This window comes from Suncus etruscus, chromosome 15 (genome assembly GCF_024139225.1).
Source record: "Suncus etruscus isolate mSunEtr1 chromosome 15, mSunEtr1.pri.cur, whole genome shotgun sequence".
NCBI classification, from domain to species: domain Eukaryota; kingdom Metazoa; phylum Chordata; class Mammalia; order Eulipotyphla; family Soricidae; genus Suncus; species Suncus etruscus.
The window spans coordinates 83,796,175-83,814,117 of NC_064862.1; the positions used below are offsets into that span (position 1 = coordinate 83,796,175).

Here is a 17,943-nt window from a genome sequence, read left to right on the forward strand (position 1 = left end):
GCTGCACTCTGGCTGTTGTGGGTGGCATGGTGATGGCGGTGCTCCCTCAAATAATTTTTTTTGGTTTTTGGGTCACACCCGGTGATACTCAGGGGTTCCTCCTGGCTCTGCGCTCAGAAATCGCTCCTGGCAGGCTCGGGGAACCATATGGGACGCCGGGGGATGGAACCACAGTCCCGTCCTAGGTTAGCTGCGTGCAAGGCAAACGCCCTACCGCTTGCACCACCGCTCGGATCTCTCAAATCATTTTCATGTTGAACTTGCGCGCACCGCCTTGGCCCGCAGCAGCCGCCGGGCCGTCGACCTTGCGGAAGGAATATTCCACGGAGAAATTGTTCTTGTGCTGCCCGCGCCCGCGGCTCCACACGAAGAGCAGCAGGAAGCAGAAGAGCACGACGCCCAGGAAGGTGATGCAACCCATGGCCGTGGACACCAGGATGGTGGTGAGGTCCAGCGGGAAGCGGGCAGCCAGCTGCGTCTCGTTGTGGCCCTCGCCGTTGCCCAGAGTCCGGTTGGAATTGGGTTCGGGCTCCACGGTGAGGCTGGCGAAGTAGGTGTCGTTGCCACCCGCGTTGCTGGCCACGCACGTGTAGGTGCCGCTGTCCTGGGGCCGCGCGTCGCGGATCTCCAGCGTGCCCCCGGGCAGGACACGCGTGCGCCCCGCGCTGGCCACGGTCACGGCCAGGTGCTGCGGCGTCACCCAGGCCACCGTGGGCGCCGGCTCGCCGTCGGCGCGACACTGGAAGCGCACGGGCTCGCCGGCCATCGCCGTGACACGCTGCAGCCGCCGCTCTCGAATCTGGGGCTTGCGGCACACGAAGTACTCGAAGAGCGCCGAGTCGGGCAGCCGGCGCAGCGCGTCCTCCCCACGCACCTCGGCCGGGCTGGCACACGCGGGCAGCCGCCCGTCGAAGTTGAGCGTCTTGCGGCGCTGCACGATCCACAGCAGGCGACAGTCGCACGCCAGTGGGTTGCCGTCCATGCGCAGGGTCTCCAGGGTATTCACCGAGTGGAACGTGCTCTCCTCCAGCGTGGACAGCAGATTGTCGGAGAGGTTGAGCAAACGGATCTGCCGCAGGCCCAGGAAGGCCTGCGGCTCCACCACGGCCAGCAAGGCCCCAGCCAGGTGCAGCTCCCGCAGACGCACCAGGCCTCGGAAGGCACCTCGGGCCACCACGCTGATGGGGTTGTGCGAGAGGTTGAGGCAGGTCAGGTGCGCCTGATGGCGCAGCGCTGCCACAGGCACCGCCGTGATGTTGGTGTGCGTGACGGACAGCGAGGTCAGGTTTAGGCCCTGCAAGCTGCCTGCCGCCACCTCCTCTAGCAGCGGCCAGTGGTCGATCTCCAGGTGTCGCAGGCCCGGCAAGAGCCGGAAATTTTGGTCGTCCAGCGCGGCGATGGCCAGGTGGCGCAGCCGCAGCGCGCCCAGACCCCGCAGGTGGCCCAGCGACTCGGCCGACAGCACGGTGAGGTTGCAACGCTCCAGGGTGAGCTCGCCCAGCGCCAGCAGCCCCGCGAAGGCCCGGCGGGAGATAAACACCAAGTCATTGTCACCCACCTCCAGCCGCTGCAGGCTGCGCAGGTCCTGGAAGGCGTAGTCCAGCAAGATCACCAGCTTGTTCTCGCTCAGGTCCAGCAGCGTCAGGTTGTCCAGGCGTGTGAAGACGCCCGGAGGGATGAGCTTGAGCAGGTTGCCCCGCAGACGCAATATCCGCAGACCCGGCAGGTTGGCGAAGGCGCCCGGCTCCACGTGTGCGATGATGTTCTCGCTCAAGTCCAGCTCCTCCAGGCGGGGTAGGGAGGCCAGGTCACCTGGGTTCAGGCAGCGGATGCGGTTGCGGCTCAGCTCCAGCAAGCGCGTCTCCGCTGGGATGCCGTCCGGCACGGCTGTTAGACGACGCCGGGGACAGGCCACTGAGCGCGCCAGGGCGCTGCACTCGCAGCGGGCTGGGCAACCCTGGGCCGGGGACGCGGCCGCGGGCAGGAGCAGGAGCGGGAGGCCCAGCATTCGCAGCCAGCCGGTCATGGTGCGGAGCGAGGGCCTAGGGCCGCGCCACCATCCTCGTGGGCACCTGGGAGGGCAGGGGAAGGGCTGCGTTAGCTCCAGGGGACCACCATCCACTCCGCAAAGGGACCCTGTGGCCGTGTGGCCAGTTTTGAATACCAGGGGCATTGAGCTGGAGAGCTAGGACAGCGGGGAGGGTGCTTGCTGGCTTTGCATGGGGTAGACTAGGTTTTTTTTTTTTTTTTGGGGGGGTCACACCCGGTGACGCTCAGGGGTTACTCCTGGCTATGCACTCAGAAATCGCCCCTGGCTTGAGGGACCATATGGGACGCCATGGATCGAACTGCTGTCCGTCCTAGGTTAGTGCATGCAAGGCAGATACCCTACCGCTTGTACCACGGCTGGGGCCCTGGACTAGGGTTTGACCGCTGGCACTGCATAATGTCTCCTGAGCCCTGCCAGGAGTGATCCCTGAGCACAGAGCCAGGAGCAAGACCTGAATAGCACCGGTGGTGGACCAGAAACCAACTACCACCACAACTATATAAAGAAACACCACTGACAGATGCTAGAATTTGCACAGGGGGGGCCGGGCGGTGGCGCTAAAGGTAAGGTGCCTGCCTTACCTGCGCTAGCCTAGGACGGACCGTGGTTCGATCCCCCGGCGTCCCATATGGTCCCCCAAGCCAGGAGCAACTTCTGAGCGCATAGCCAGGAGTAACCCCTGAGCGTCACCGGGTGTGGCCCAAAAACCAAAAAAAAAAAAAAAAAAAAGAATTTGCACAGGGGTTAAGACATATAGATAAAGCCTCGGGGGTCCCCTCTGTAGGAACCCAGCAGAGACCAGAGATGCTTTGAACTGGACTGATGGGTTTGTAGTTGTTGGGAGGTGGACCCTGGCCTGCTGAGCTCTACTTCGGAGTCTGTGCATCCCCTGAAACAAAATAAAACAAAACTCACGGGCTAGAAACTGGACCTCTCGCTGGAACTGGGACAGAGGGGAGGGTGCTTGTTTTGCACGAGGCTGATCCACGTTTGATCTCCAGCATCCCATAGGGTCCCTGGAACACCACCAGGAGTGATTCCTGAGTGCAGAGCCAGGAGTAATCCGTGAGCCTCTCCCCCAAACAAAACAAAATATAAAAACAATGTAGAGGGGCCAGAGAGATAGCATGGAGCTAAGGTGTTTGCCTTGCATACAGAAGGACGGTGATTGGAATCCCGGCATCCCATATGGTCCCCCGAGCCTGCCAGGAGTGATTTCTGAGCATAGAGCCAGGAATAACCCCTGAGCTGCTGAGTGTGACCCAAAAACAAAAAAAAGAAAGAAAAGAAAGAAAGAAAGAAAGAAAAGAAAGAAAAAAGAAAGAAAGAAAAGAAAGAAAGAAAGAAAGAAAGAAAGAAAGAAAGAAGAAAAAAGAAAAGAAAGAAAGAAAGAAAGAAAGAAAAGAAAGAAGAGAAAAAAGAAAAAAGAAAAGAGAAAGAAAGAAAGAAAGAAAGAAAGAAAGAAAGAAAGAAAGAAAGAAAGAAAGAAAGAAAGAAAGAAAGAAAGAAAGAAAGAAAAGAAAGAAAGAATAGATATCTAACGAAAGGGCCGGAGAGATAGATAGCATGGAGGTAAGGCGTTTGCCTTTCTGCAGAAGTTCGGTGGTTCGAATCCCTGTGTCCCATATGGTCCCCTGAGCCAGCCAGGAGTGATTTCTGAGCATAGAGCCAGGAGGAACCCCTGAGCGCTGCCAGGTGTGTCCCAAAAAGCAAACAAAAAACCAATGTAGAACCTTTTGGTATCCTGAAGTCCGTTTCCTGGGGGCCTTCTGCATGCCAGGCTCTGAGTTCACCAGTGAATCTGTCCTGCACAGCCCTGGGGCTCGCCACCCCCTTACTCCTTACTGAGCCCCCTCTCTTCCTCTGCTGCGTGGGTAGATGACGGGGTGTGGAGGTGGAAGGAGTGGGTTCAGGCAGGAAAGATGTCATGGGAGCAGAAACCAGAAGGGGTTGAAGCCTGTCTGCCCCGCCCTCCAAGATGTGCGCCAGCCCCAAAGAGGCAAAACAGGCTTTATGCAGATAACATCGAACTCCATGAGGGCGGTCCTAGGTCTGGTGTCCCTTGGGAGGCCCATAGGGGACAGACTGACGGGGAGGAGGCGTCTGGGACTCTGGGCCCACCAGGGAGGAGTCCTCCCACCTACGACCTCTAGATGGCGCGCACGCTGGTGCCTGACTGCAGAATTATCAACTCCTGGATTTAACCGCAAATTCCTACTTTCTTTTTTCTTGGGGTGGTGGTGGTGGTGGTGGTGGTGCATACCGGGTGACGCTCAGGGGTTACTCCTGGCTATGCGCTCAGAAATCGCTCCTGGCTCGGGGGACCATGTGGGATACTGGGAATCGAACTCAGGTCCACCCTGGGTCAGCCACATGCAAGCCAAACACCCTACCGCTGTGCTATCATCGCTCCAGCCCTACTTTCTTTTTCCTTTTTGGGAATGGTGGTGGGCCACATCTGGTGGTCTTAGGAACTTCCTCCTGACTCTAAACTCAGGGACTACTCCTGGTAAGACTTGGGGAAACCATATGTGCTGCTGGGAATTGAACAGGGGTTGGCTGAATGAAGTCAGTGCTCTCCCATTGCTCAGGCCCCCAGATTCCTACTTTTTTTTTTTTTTTTTTGGTTTTTGGGTCACACCCGGCAGTGCTCAGGGGTTTTAGTATGGTGTACATGCTCTGTTAAAATAACCACAGGACATGAGAGAGCACCGCCAAAAGGAGAAGCAGGAAGGCGGGGAGGGGTCACAGAAGACCCTGGAGTCCTAAGCCCTGTTCTTTGTGCCTGGCCTTTTAGAAGGTTCCATCCCTCCTGTTGCTTTTTGTTTGTTTTGTTTTTCAATTTTTTTTGGCCACACCCGGTGAAGCTCAGGGGTTACTCCTGGCTATTCTCTCAGAAATCGCTCCTGGCTTAAGGGACCATTTGGGATGCCGGGGGATTGACGGTCCTTCCTAGGTTAGTGCATGCAAGGCATATGCCCTACCGCTTGTGCCGCTGCTCCAGCCCCATGTTTTTTGGGTCACATCCGGCATTGCTCAGGGGTTACTCCTGGCTCTGGGTTCAGAAATTGCCACTGGCAGGCACGGGGACCATATGGGATGCCGGGATTCAAACCACCGTTCATCTGGATACAAGGCAAATAAATGCCCTACCTCCATGCTATCTCTCTGGCCTGTACAGCATCCTCATCGATGTCTTACTGCTCCAACCTTTTAAAAGGCTCCATCTGGAACTTTAATGGTTCTCTTATGGGCGCTGTGATTCTGTGTGGTTTCAAGTGGGGTGAAGGAGAGTAAGGGAGTGGCCCAGTGGTGGCTAAATGATGCCTAAGGCAGCCCTGCAGCTGAACCCTTAGTGCATGCCCCTTTCTGCCTGCACCCCCCTTCCACCCGCCTGGCATCGTGCTGGGGCCTTCTCTGTCTCTGTCTCTGTCTGTCTGTCTGTCTGTCTGTCTCTCTCTCACACACACACAACACACACACTCACACACACACTTATGGCTCCTCCCTCTGGTGAAGTGAAGCGAGAACCAGAGTACATGGACCCCAGGCAGGAGCCATGGGGCAGCTGGGAGGGCGTTTGCTTTACACAGGGCCAATCTGGGTTCGATTCGTCAGTATCCCAAAGGGTCCCCTGAGCCCCACCAGGAGTGACGTCTAAGTGCAGAGCCAGGAATCAGCTCTGAGCACTGCCAGGCGTAACTCAAAACCAAACCAAAAACAAAATAAAAAAATTGAGGTTGTCAGACAATGTGAGACCTCACTTTCCACTTTAACTTATTTATTATTTTGAGTTTTGGTTTTGGGCCACACCTGGCGGTGCTCAGGGCTGACGCCTGGTTCTGCACTCGGAGAATCACTCCTGGTCCTGCTGGGGGGACCCTATGGTGACGAGGATGAAATTTGGGTCAAGAAATGTGCCCTCCCTACTATGGCATGACTCCACCCAGCTCATTTCCTTTTGAGAACATCAGGACCAGAGTCTGGCAGCTTGTTAGCAAGAATGTGAAATAGATTTTGCTGAGCTTGAATCCATGTTTTTGTTTCCCCCTGAGACTGGTAACATGGTTTTCTGATTCTGTCTGTCAGTTAACAAACGGGATTTCAGGGGGGCCCAAGCGATAGGACCATGGGGAGAATGTTTGCCTTGCACGTGGTCAACCTGGGTTCGATCCCTGGCAACCCATAGGATCCCCCCAGCCGCACCAAGAGTAATTCCTGAGTGCAGTCAGGAGGAGCCCCCAAGCATGGCTGGGTGTAGCCTCGATAACAAAAACCAAAGGAGAGGGCCCGGAGAGATAGCACAGCGGTGTTTGCCTTGTAAGCAGCCAATCCAGGACCTAAGGTGGTTGGTTCACATCCCGGTGTCCCATATGGTCCCCTGTGCCTGCCAGGAGCTATTTCTGAGCAGACAGCCAGGAGTAATCCCTGAGCACCGCTGGGTGTGGCCCAAAAACAAAACAAAACAAAACAAAACAAAGGAGAACAAACAGGACTTGATGTTGAGAATCAGAGCACCGGAGACTTGGGTTTTTTTTTTGGGGGGGGCACACCCAGTGGCTCTCAGGGGTTATTGCTGGGTCCGCATTCAGAAATCGCTCCTGGCAGGCTTGGCGGACCATAAGAGATGCCAGGGATTGAACCCGGGTCTGTCCCAGTCATCCACGTGCAAAGCAAATGCCGTATTGCTGGAGCACTGGAGACTTGGGAGGGGACAGGACAAAGATCCCAGGACCAAGAAATAACCATGAGGTTAACTAAATACAGTGGGAGGGTGCTGGGTTCGAACCCCGGCAGCAGCACCAGGAGTAATCCCTTCGTGCAGAGCATGGCTGGATGTGGCCTGTCACAGTGAATCAGGACAGAATCTTAAGGGCTCTGTGGCTGGCAGGTGGGGACAGAGAGGGGTTGGCAACTGGGACCCTGAGGCAGAGAGGCCCCAGAATTCCTCCCTGGAGATTCCATGCTGTGTGACTTCGGGCACATGCATGCCCTCTCTGGGCTTCACAGGCATGGCGTACGCCAGCTCCCCCAACCTGCCCTCACTTCCCGGGAAGTGCTCATGCTATAATTACTCCTGATATGAGAGGACAGACAGCCGCCCTCTGCGCCCCTGCAGAGTGGGGGCCGCTCCAGCTGTGACCCATTTTGCCAGCTCTGACCTCGCCCCCAGGAGCCATCTGTCATCCCTGCAGGCGCAGGGAGGTGTGTGTGTGGGGCAGCTGGGCTGGAGCTTCTGACACTCCAGTGCCCCCCCATCAGAGATGTGCAGGGTCTGGGCGGGGAGAAAAATAGCGCATGTGGTTGGGGGGCTGGACTGAACCCCAGGACTCCTTTTCAGCATCAGGGGGCAGCGGGAGGTGGGGGGCTCTGAGGAGGCAGGCATGGGCCTCTTAGGCTCTGTCTCCACCCGAAGACCCGTTGCACTGTTGTGGGGAGGTCTGACCCCGCTTTGCTCGTTTCTGGGGGCCCTGTCCTTTGTGGGTGCTGGTGTGAAGAGGGGGTAGGAGAGGCTCAGTGGTTGATCTGTACTCACATAAGCCTCAGTTTCTGTCCCCTGAACACATGTAGGAGTGACTCACACACAGCAAGAAGAAATGTTGGGGAGAGGTTGGGGGGTCACCTCCCTCCCCCCAGGCAAATGTCTGATCTCCCAGCACTCCTATTTTTCTTTTCTTTTTTTTTTTTTTTTTTGCCTCATACGACAGTGCTCAGAGCTGACTCTTGGCTCTGTGCTCAGGGATCACTCCTGGTGGTGCTCAGGGGACCATATGGGATGCAAGGCAAGAGTCCTCCCCACTCTCCTATCCCTTCGGCCTCCTCCCTGAGTACTCCTGGTATGGGGGCTCAGCCAGTACAGCCCCTCAGTGAGCCTCTCCCTCCTCTTAGCACCACCTATACCCCTTTCCCAAAGCCCAGGCCCCCCACAGTAGCTCCAGAGAGAAGATGCCTTCATAAGTAAGACCCCGGGGTTTGATCCCTGGTCCCACCACAGTGAAGGGTAAGAGAAAGCCTGGGTGGGGAGACACTCTGGGCTCACAGGTCACTCCTGGAGGTGCTCGGGGGACCCTATGGGGTGCTGGGGACCAAACTTGGGTCTCCTGCCTACAAGGCAAGCACCCTCCTTGCCTGCTGCACTGTCACTTCATCCACATGAGACAAATTTTCAGTGGAACTGCGGAGCCACTGCAGGTGGCAGCCACATAAGTGGCAGTTTGAGGCCCACCCCCATCAGCCTCACCTAAAAGGCTGGTTTCCTGCCTGAAGGAGGCGGCATGTGGGGACCATGTGGTTCCCCCCCCCAACCAGCGCCCCCTGCACGGGGCTGAGGGCCAGACTGTGCCTAGCAGCCCCCAAAGGAACCAAGCAACGAGCTGCCAAGCCGACCTAATGCACGAACCTCAGTTTCTTTTTCTGCAAAAGAGGAGCACAAAGGCAGTGGGGTGGGGGGTAGGGAAGGGAGCCCTCACCCAGCTTGGCAAGCTGGACCCCTCTGGAAAAGTCTGCACAGATGTCACTGAGCCGGGCCCAGGGCCAGGGGCAAGATCTGCTCCCACTCAGGCCCTTCTTCCTCCTGCCCTCCCCACTCTCCTCCCTCCTTCCTCCTTTCCCCCCTCCTTCCTTCCTTCTCTCCCTCCTCCTTTTCTCTCTCCTCTCCTGCCTCCTCTCCTCCCTCTCTCCTTCCAGCACCCAGGGTCACCCACTTCAGCTGTTCCTTTCTGAGGTCAGGACTAGACCCAGACATCCTGCCATCCCATCTGGCTGTGGGGTCCACAGAGGAACCCTGGGGAGCAGGAGTCCCATACGGCAGGACTGACCAGCTGAGCCACTGCTGGGGCCTCACATGCTCTGCCAGAACTATGTGGGTGGGTGGCCAGAGGCAGAGAGGCTGAGGGTTCCCCAGAACCTGGGCCTGAGCTCAGGAGTTTTTGAGGGGTTTTATTTGAATGTTCTAATGAGTTAGTTATTTAGGGTTGGGGCCACATCCAGCGGTGCTCAGGGTTGACTCCTAGCTCTGTGCTCAGAGATCACTCCTGATCCAGGGACGAAGCCTGGGTCAGCTGTATGCAAGGCCCACACTCACCCCACTGTGCTATTGCTCTGGCGTTTTTTTTTTTTTTTCTCTTCTTCTATTGCTCTGGCTTTCTTTTTTTTTCTTGGGGGGGGGGGGGTCACACCCAGCAGCACACAGGGGCTACTCCTGGCTATACCGCTCAGAAATTGCTCCAGGCAGGCTCGGGGAACCATATGGAATGCTGGGATTCGAATCACCGTCCTTAGCATGCAAGGCAAATGCCTTACCTCCATGCTATCTCTCCAGCACCTACTCTGGCTTTTATCAGAATGTTCTTGACCCACAGGGATGGCAAGAGTGAGTCTGGGGGAGTCTATGAAGCCTCTCCCCTTGGTTAGAAATAGCCTAATTCCTGGGAGTGCCCAATTGGTACTGGGGAGCTGTGATCACTTGCACCCCTTCTCTGCAGGGAGAGGCCACTATCCCCTTGAGGTGAAGTCACTCAAGTCCACCCACGGGTGACAGCTGTACTTGGGGGACAGATGCTGGGAACTTGGCAGCTGGTTCCCATCCCTCCGCTTCACCCCCAGCTGGGCCCGAGGCAGCCGGTGAATCTGGTGTTCTGCCCCCCCATCCATACTGCTAGATTGATTCGGTTGATGGGACTCTTGCTGCGAGCAGCCCAGGCCCCCAGGGCCCAGGTTTTGGGGACACAGCGCCCCCCACCTTTAGACTAGTGTCTCCTCGTCCTGGATCCTAAGCCCACTGGGGCCTGCAGGCGCGACAGTTCATTACGCCCTAATTAGCCTTCTTCTGCCCTGTCACCTTTTGGGGGAGCAGAGATGTCCCCGACCCACTTACCCAACACTTGAGGGGTTGTGGCGGGGGGCTGGTAGAGTCAGACTCCATACAGAGGCACTTTTAAAACATGCCTCGTTGAGGGGGTGGGCAGAGCAATAGCACAACGGGGAGGGCGTTTGCTTTGCATGTGGCTGATCCGGGTTCGATCCCCAGCATCCCATTTGGTCTCCTGAACACTGCTAGGGTGTGCTTTCCCCCCAAAATTCCTGACACTAGGATCAGGGCATAGTGCCTTGTACGCAGCTGACCTGGGTTCAATCCCCAACATACCACAGAGTCTCCCAAACATCACCAGCAATGACCCCTGAGTGCAGAGAGACCTGAGCATGTGGTCACCAAACAAAGTCAAAACCAACTCCCCCCAAATAGCTGCTTCGTGGGCTCTGCACTCAAGAAAAATAAGCTGCCTGTGTCTCTCCCGCTGCAGGACCAGAACTGAATCCCAGCTCAGCCAAGAAGAGTCTTTCTGGAGGCCTGAGCAGCGCCCAGGTGCACCAGCTTGGTGCACCCCTCTGCTGGGCATGTCCGCATCCGTGCAGGGCCCTGGATGGTCACAGCGCACCCCGGACTAGGGACCCGAAATTCTCTACCTGGTGACAAGGTGGTGACTCAGGGGCGCCAGAGTGACAGCTCTGTGGGAAGCCGTGAAGCAGTTTCATGTGCCCACACTTGCAGGCGCCTCAGATTCCACCTCAGCTGGGGGGCAGCAAGCTACCACCTCCCCAGTACAGACGCATACTGGGGGCGCTGAGGCCAGCTGTTCCTGCAGCCTGGCCCTGCCCGTGTGAACCTAGTGGTACTTTTTCTCTGCAATAACCTCTCCCCATCCACATATCCAGTTTATTCGCTCCCCACTGTGAGGCCATTTCTGGGGTCCTGTCCTTCACCACCTGGGGAATGAGAACACAGGCTAAGGAAGCCAGGTTTGTCTCCCCTCACCCCCTGCTCAGCTATTCTCGGCTTCTACCAACCTCATCCACCTGGGCATTCAGAATCTAGTGCCCTCACTAGCCAGGCTCTTTCCAAAAGCCTCCACACCTCCTCTCGGTAGCCCTCCTAGGTTGTTTCAGGCCTCAGCAATTCTGCTGGTCCACAAGACGCACCCCCTCACTACTATCCAGTCCCAGCCAGGTTCTCTGCATGCTTCACCAGAGCCCCCACATCAGAAGTTTGGATTCCTCCGAACTGGGGGTGTGGGGGTTAAGGGGAGTCCTTGCAGCTTCTAGCGCTTATTGACCGGGTCCTGATGGTGCAGTGGCAGGCCATCTCTCTGGAGCCCATTTCGGGGCACAGAGCGAAGCCCTGGGTGCTGTCCCCTCCCCCAACTTGTTGAATGGGGTTCAGGGGCCGCCTCAGTCAGGGCCCAGGGGCCCAGCTCTAGCAAATGGACTGTCACCTCGAGGTTAGAGATGCCTGGAAAAGGAAGGGCCTGCGGGCAGGGAGGGCGGGGGGCCAGCCCTGTACCCCCCAGATCTCTGCTTGCCATGCGGACCTGCGCCGGCTCCTGGAAACAGCAGTCCCGGCCTGAACCCCAAAACCCCTTTCTTGGCTTCCTTTCCTGGCAGCTCCGCATCCCACAGGCTGCACCAGCCAGACGGCGCCCCCAGGGGGGCATGACATGCCAGCGACGCCCCCAATCCGATGATCTCTTACTAGCTTCCCCGGGAAGGAGATGCGTCCCCCCCAGGGGTCCCCCCAACCTGCAGAGAGACGCCCACCCCGGCTCCCCGCTCCTCGGAGCCGCAGCCAAGGGGTGCAGAGCCCCCCCAGCCTGGGGAAGGGTCCCCCAAAGTTTGCATCAGGGGGAGGCCTGCAGCGCGCGCCCCGAGACCGAGGATGCGCGGAGCGGGGCCGCCCTGGGCCCCCCGCGGACACTCACCTGGGCGGCTCCGCCGCGGACACGGCGCGGGCTGCGGCGGGCGCGGGGGCCGCCCGGAGCCGACACGAGCCGCCGCCGCCGCCGCCTCCCGGACCCGCCGTGCGCGCCCCCGTCGGCGCGGGCCCGACACCGCCCTCCGCGGGGCAGGGGTGCGCGCGGCCGTGCGCGCGGCCGCAGGTGTGGGGTGCGCGCGCGGGGACACGTGTGTGCAGGTGCCAGGACACCCCCCCCACCAGGCCACGCTCCTGGGCCAGAAACAGAATCCCGCGTGCAACAGATCCACCCACCCACTGTGCCCCCCCAATCTGGGGCGCTGCACCCCGAGTCTAGAACCCCCATCACGCTCCTCCTTTACCCAGGAGCAAAAGCACCAAGCTCCACTGCAGCATCAAGTGCCCAAAGAGATTCACACCCACACACACCCTAATCTCAGGGCACCTTTGGACCCCAACCATGCAGGGGTCCCCCCCCTCGCTGAAAGGCTACAGGGACCCTCCCTCCCCACTCAAGCTGCCATCTCCAGCAATTCCTTGAAGCATCATGAGAAGAGTGACTCTGAACCATCAATCGTTGGCATCCCCATGTATGGGGAGTCCTAGTCCTGCATCCTTGTTTACAGACTCAGATGGGGGGATCCCAACCCCCCATCAGATAATCGGTGCCACACTTATATCCCCTTATTTGCTTTTTTGGTTTTGTTTTGAGTTACCCCAGTTTTGCTTTACCACTTCCCTGCTCTGTGCTTAGGGCCGGGCTTAGGGGAACCATGTGGGGTGCTCGGGATTGAATCTGGGTGAGTTGTGGGCAATACAAATGCCCTTCCAGCTGTTCTATGGCTCCGGTCCTCCATTTAGGGGACACACCCTGTGAAATTTGTGTGTGGGGGGTCATGACTGCAGTGATGTAGGAAGAAACAGAGAGGGTGACACCCCCCCCCCCAGATCACATGAGTAACTCAGGCAAGGTCCCATGTCTGATTAGGTGCTGGTCCCTTCCAGAAGTTTCCTCTGGGCCACCTCACACTGATATGAGAAAGGTTCGATCCTGGCTGTACTTAGTGGAGCCCTCAGTGGGCTTTGACCTCCCGTGTGCAAAGCTTGATGTGCCCCTGCCTGAACCCATTTCACAGCGTGATCAGCTGAGGCTCAGCTTGCCTAGTGCTGGGAAGGTGTGTGTGGAGGGGTCAACCCTGACTCTGCCTGAACCCCCTGCCCTCTGTGTCCTCTCGGTGTCCAGAGCATCAGACCTGGCATCAGCTCGGCCACCTGTGCTGGCACTACGCTGCCGTCCCGGGATGACATGACGCATTGGCGTGAGGCCCAGACACCGCAGCCCTGAGAGGCTGTGAACCCCACCCCCCAGGGGGAGGGCAGGAACTAAGGAGGAAAATGTGAGATTCCCCCCCTTATTTTCCCCCCATATACACATCTAGGGTCCCTACCTCAAGGACAAGCCAAGAACTACTGCGTACCAGCAAGCATCTACTTTTATTTTTTATTTTATTTTGGTTTTTGTTGTTGGTTTTATTTGCTATATCCAGAGATGCTCAGAGATGACTCCTGACTCTGCACTCAGGGATCCTTCCTTCCTGTACTTAGGGGACCATATGGGATGCCGGGGATCGAACCCAGGCTTACAGCGTGCAAGGCAAGCACCCTCCCTGCTCTAGCCGGGCAAGCATCTACTTTTATCTGCAAAGTTGCAGGAGAAGGATGGGGGGAACCTAGAGAGGATGATTGGGGAGGGGCACAGAAGTCTAACCTCTAGGTTCTGCCACCTGCTGTCTAAGGGGCATGTACCTCAGTTTCCCCATCTGGAAATAGGAGTACCCAGCCCCCCCCTCCCCCAGAACCCACAGCTGCTCCTATGGCCTTGAACCCTCTCACCCAGAACTCCTGCCTGCAAAGCTTGAGCTCCTAGGTGCCTGGAGCTGGCTTTCCCCAGCTTGCTCCTGGAGCCCTGCCCCACCCCACATCTGCTGGTCGCCCCCTCCTTCCTCCCTGACTCAGCTTCCCGCCCCGTGCCTCCTTCTGCGGCCCCAGTGCCTGCTGGGCGCCACCCCCTCCAGGAAACGCTGTAATTTACTGATTTAGCCTCCTCTGAGGTGCCCCCCAGTCTTCATAAACCAACTTGGGTGGGGGAGGTGGGAGTAGCTCAGGACATGGGACAGGAGGGCAGTTTAGGAACCTGCATTGGGGCTTGGTCACTGCCCCTTCCCCACAATATACAGCCGGTGCTCAAAAAGTGCAGGCAGGCCAGATCCATCCTGCTGTGTTGTGGGGCACTGAGAAGGATTGGGGTCCTCCAGCCTGAGCGGGGGTGGTTCTGGGTCCAGCCTTCCCAGCCAGCTAGCCCTGGGGTTCATAGGAACGGGGTTCATGCATAGATTTGCACTTGAAGGGGAGGCAGTACCTGGTTGCTAAGGCTACAACCCTCTGTGATGGGGCCGTTACCATGGAGATGGACCACCTGGTGGAAGAGAGGGTGGCTTGGATGCCTGGATGGAGGGGGCTGCCTGGCCCCAGGTCTTCTCAGCTCCATCCACTGTGCCCTTCTAAAGGAGGGACCCTGTGGCGTCATGCCTGGGAAACCAGCGTGTGCACCTGCATAGCTGGGAAATTATTTCTAAAATTAAAATCCTTGGGACTGGAGCCATAGTACAATGGGAGGGCTCTTGCCTTGCTTGTGAACTCTTGCATGGGTTCGATCCGGGCATCCCATAGTGTCTTCCAAGCACCTCCAGGAGTAATTCCTGAGTGCAAAGCCAATTCCTGAGCAGTGCCGGGTGTGGGATTGGATAGATAAAGAAGGACTGGATGGTTGGGGGGCAGCTATGGAACCTATAACCCAGAATGCAGCCCTGTAACTGCTTTGTCTCTGCTCCCTCTTCTGGAAGAACTTCCCCTTGAGAAAACCCATTAAACAGATGTTTGTCAGGATATACTAAGGCCCTCGGATATGTACAAGTCTAGCCAGATTAAGATCGCTTGGCATTTTTCTTGGGGCCCGAGTGATAGATAGGACAGCGGGGAGGACATTGCCTAGTTCGATCCTGGCACTCAGAGCCCACCAAGAGTAATTCCTGAGCACAGAGCCTGGAGTAAGCCCTGAGCACTGCCAGGTGTGACCCCAGAGCAAAAAAACAAACAAAAATATCAACAATTTATTCTTCTGATGAACACTGGTTAGGAGAAACATAAATATTTTACATGGAGGAACCAGGCTTTTTCTCTCATTTCTTTCTCTTTTCTTCTTTCTCACAGCATTCCTACTTCAGACCAGGGACTAGTCTCAAAACAAAATAGACAACTCAGTCCTCTTTTCTGTCCCTCTGCTTTGGGCAGGGCCAGGTCTGCAGTGGCAGGGGCTGAGGAGATGGGCGTGACCCCAGTAATGACTGGATCAGCCCAGTTCTGGTTATTGAGAAGCATATGTGGGGCTCTAAATGAAGGACTCCGGATTGGAATGGTAGGACAGTGGGAAGGGCTTGTCTGGCACATGGCAGACCTGGGTTAAATTCTCAGCATCCCATAGGGTCCCCCGAGCACCGCTAGTAGTGACTCCTGAGTGCAGAGCCAGGAGTCAGCCCTGAACATCACTAGGCTTGCTCACACACACACCCTATCCCATGAGCAGGAATCGGTAGTTCGGGCTAATCTGGACGCATTGACTCAACAGGTTCCCCATGACAACCCAACACCAAGTGAATTCTTGGGGGGAAGGATAGGTGTCTGACTAAGGGCACTTAGGGGCAAAGGCCTGGAAAGAACCCCCCCCCCCCAGCTATTCTCAGCATTCCCGACTGCAGAGGGTTTGCATCTCATCAGGGCAGCTCAGGCAAGCTAGGTTCTAGCTGGTTCTAGGCAGCCAGACCCTGGGGTTTCTGGGACCACAGGAGAGGACTGTAGGTAGAGAAGTGGGGAGACTCAAGACATGTCTCCCTAAAGTCACTCCCCCACTGAAGAATCAGTTCTGGGCTCAGAATGGGGTACATACCTAATGAGAAAAACGTGGGAGGCCTGAGTGATAAGACAGCGAAGGGGGCACTTGCCTTGCATGGAGCCAATCTGGGTTTGGTTCCAGGCATCCCCTAGGGTCCCCCAAGCCCTCCAGCCGAGGGGACGGGGCTGTCAGACAGAGAAGGCGGAGCAGGGCTGATGGGGGCGGGGCAGTGGGCAGGGCTAGAAGGAAGACTGGGATAGGACACAAGGGTAGGCTGGACTAGGAGCAGGACTAGGGGCAGGATTAGGAGGCAGGACTGGGGCAGGGCATGGAGGCTGGCTGGGGACCAGGGTAGGATTCCCCAGGCGGCCTCTGCACTCAGCCTGGACCCACCTCCTTCCACACAAACTCATAGACAAGCCCAATTTCAAAATTCCTCCTTCAAATGTGTTTGGGGCACATCTTCTGGTACCCATGCTTTCTCCTGACTCTGTGCTCAGGGTTTCCTCCTGCTGACACTCAGGAAACCAAATGTGGTACCCATGCTGGGGATCCAACTCAGGTTAGCCACAGGCAAGGCGAGTGCCCATCTCCTGTACTTCCACTGCCCCCATAACCTCGTGGTAAGCCGGGGCCCACACCCGGCTATGCCAGGAGCTATTGCTGGCTCTGTGATCAGCAGTGATCTTGACAGAGCTCATGGAACTGACTGGTTCCGGGGAATGAAGGACAGTCAGCAAGACAAGTGCCTTATTCCTTACTATTTCTCTGGGAGTTCCCCAGTTCCCTATTTTTCTGATCCCTCCTTGTCCCCTTTCTGAGGGGACTACATCTAATAGTGCTGGGGTCCAGCCTGGGACTTGGCACTCAGCCCTTTGAGCCATTGTCCCGTGTCCACCTTGACAAAACTTCCCCCTTTTTGGGGCTGGAGATAGCACAGCAGTAGGGTGTTTGCTTTGCATGCAGCCGATCCAGGATGGACGGTGGTTTGAATCCCAGCAATCCATATGGTTTCCCGAGCCTGCCAGGAGCGATTTCTGAATGCAGAGTCAGGAATAACTCCTGAGCACCGTCGCTGGGTGTGAACCCCCCAAAAAAAATCTTTCCCCTTTTTCCTGAGTCATGTGGGGTAGTCCTCTTCTCACTGACCAGAACATGCCAGAGACTGACAGCCACACCCCTTGCTTGCAGGGGTCGCTTCTGGGCTCAGAGGTCCCTGAGGTTGAAGCAAGATCTCCCCCAGGTCTGGCGGCTGCTCAGTCATTGCTCCAAGGACATGTCAAGATGCAGGGTGGAGTGTCTGCAGTCGGCTGCAGGCTGCATGGCTCTGGGCTTGCAGATGCCCTCTCTGAGCTTCCTCCCAAGATGCTGCCAGGGTGTGGGGGAGGCAGGGGGCACAGGGTAAATTAGGGGCCAGGGCTGACTTTCAGCAGATCGCCAGATCACATCTTAGTATAGCCATACTAACTAGGATGGGGTTCTGATTTTCTATAGGTCGGGGATCCAACTGGCACCCCTGGGGGTGTTCTTGGGGGTCCCACCGTTGCTTCCCAGAGCAGAGCCTGGGTACACAGGGTCCCTTGGCCAGCACTGGGAGACTCTGGGTGCTGGTGAGGGTGCACAGGAGCTGGTATCCCTGGGGGAGGTGGGGGCATAGTGGGGCACTGGGACGGAGGGTCCGAGTGTGCCCTAGATTTATCCGTCAGCAGAGAGGTGGGGAAAACTCTACAGCTGCCCCCAGGTGCCCTGATCCTCAGCTGTCCTCTTTTCTCTCCCCGCCATCTGCTTCCTTGTCCTACATTTCTGGCTACCTTGTGAAATATTAAAATTTCAATATTGGCTGCGATGTAAAATATGAAATATTGAATTCCCCCTTGTGAAACATTTAAAGACTGAGAGACTGCTGGGCCCTAGGATGTCTCCTCTCCTGAGAGGGCCTGAACCCACCAGATCTGCCTCTCTCTTTCAGGTGTAGAGGGAGGAAAAACCTATTGCTTTGGTCCCCCAAATCCCCGTTCTTGGGCCTTTCTCCAGTTCTCATCATTGATTATCAAAATAAACTATAAAAGTTCTCTCTGGGGTTGAAGTAATAATATAGCGGGAAGGACATTTGCCTTGCCAGACCTAGGTTTGATCTCTGACATCCCATAGGGTCCCCTGAGCACTACAAGGAGTGATTCCTGAGCTTAGAGCCAC

At 56.9% G+C, this 17,943-nt stretch overlaps 1 protein-coding gene across 1 annotated transcript; it reads right to left on the reverse strand.

Annotated features, from left to right (window-relative positions):
• Positions 1 to 200: 200 nt before the first annotated feature.
• On the reverse strand, positions 201 to 11,845 carry LINGO3 (leucine rich repeat and Ig domain containing 3). Its single transcript, XM_049789055.1, has 2 exons — positions 11,806 to 11,845; positions 201 to 2,072 (listed from the first exon to the last, which is right to left on the reverse strand). The coding sequence occupies exon 2, from the start codon at positions 2,024 to 2,026 to the stop codon at positions 239 to 241; it is 1,788 nt and encodes a 595-aa protein (XP_049645012.1). The 5' UTR covers positions 2,027 to 2,072; positions 11,806 to 11,845; the 3' UTR covers positions 201 to 238.
• Between the last annotated feature and the right edge of the window lie 6,098 nt (positions 11,846 to 17,943).

Bases quoted from the DNA above. Each gene is read 5' to 3' on its own strand.
- LINGO3 (XM_049789055.1), bottom strand. From the start codon at position 2,026: ATGACCGGCTGGCTGCGAATGCTGGGCCTCCCGCTCCTGCTCCTGCCC.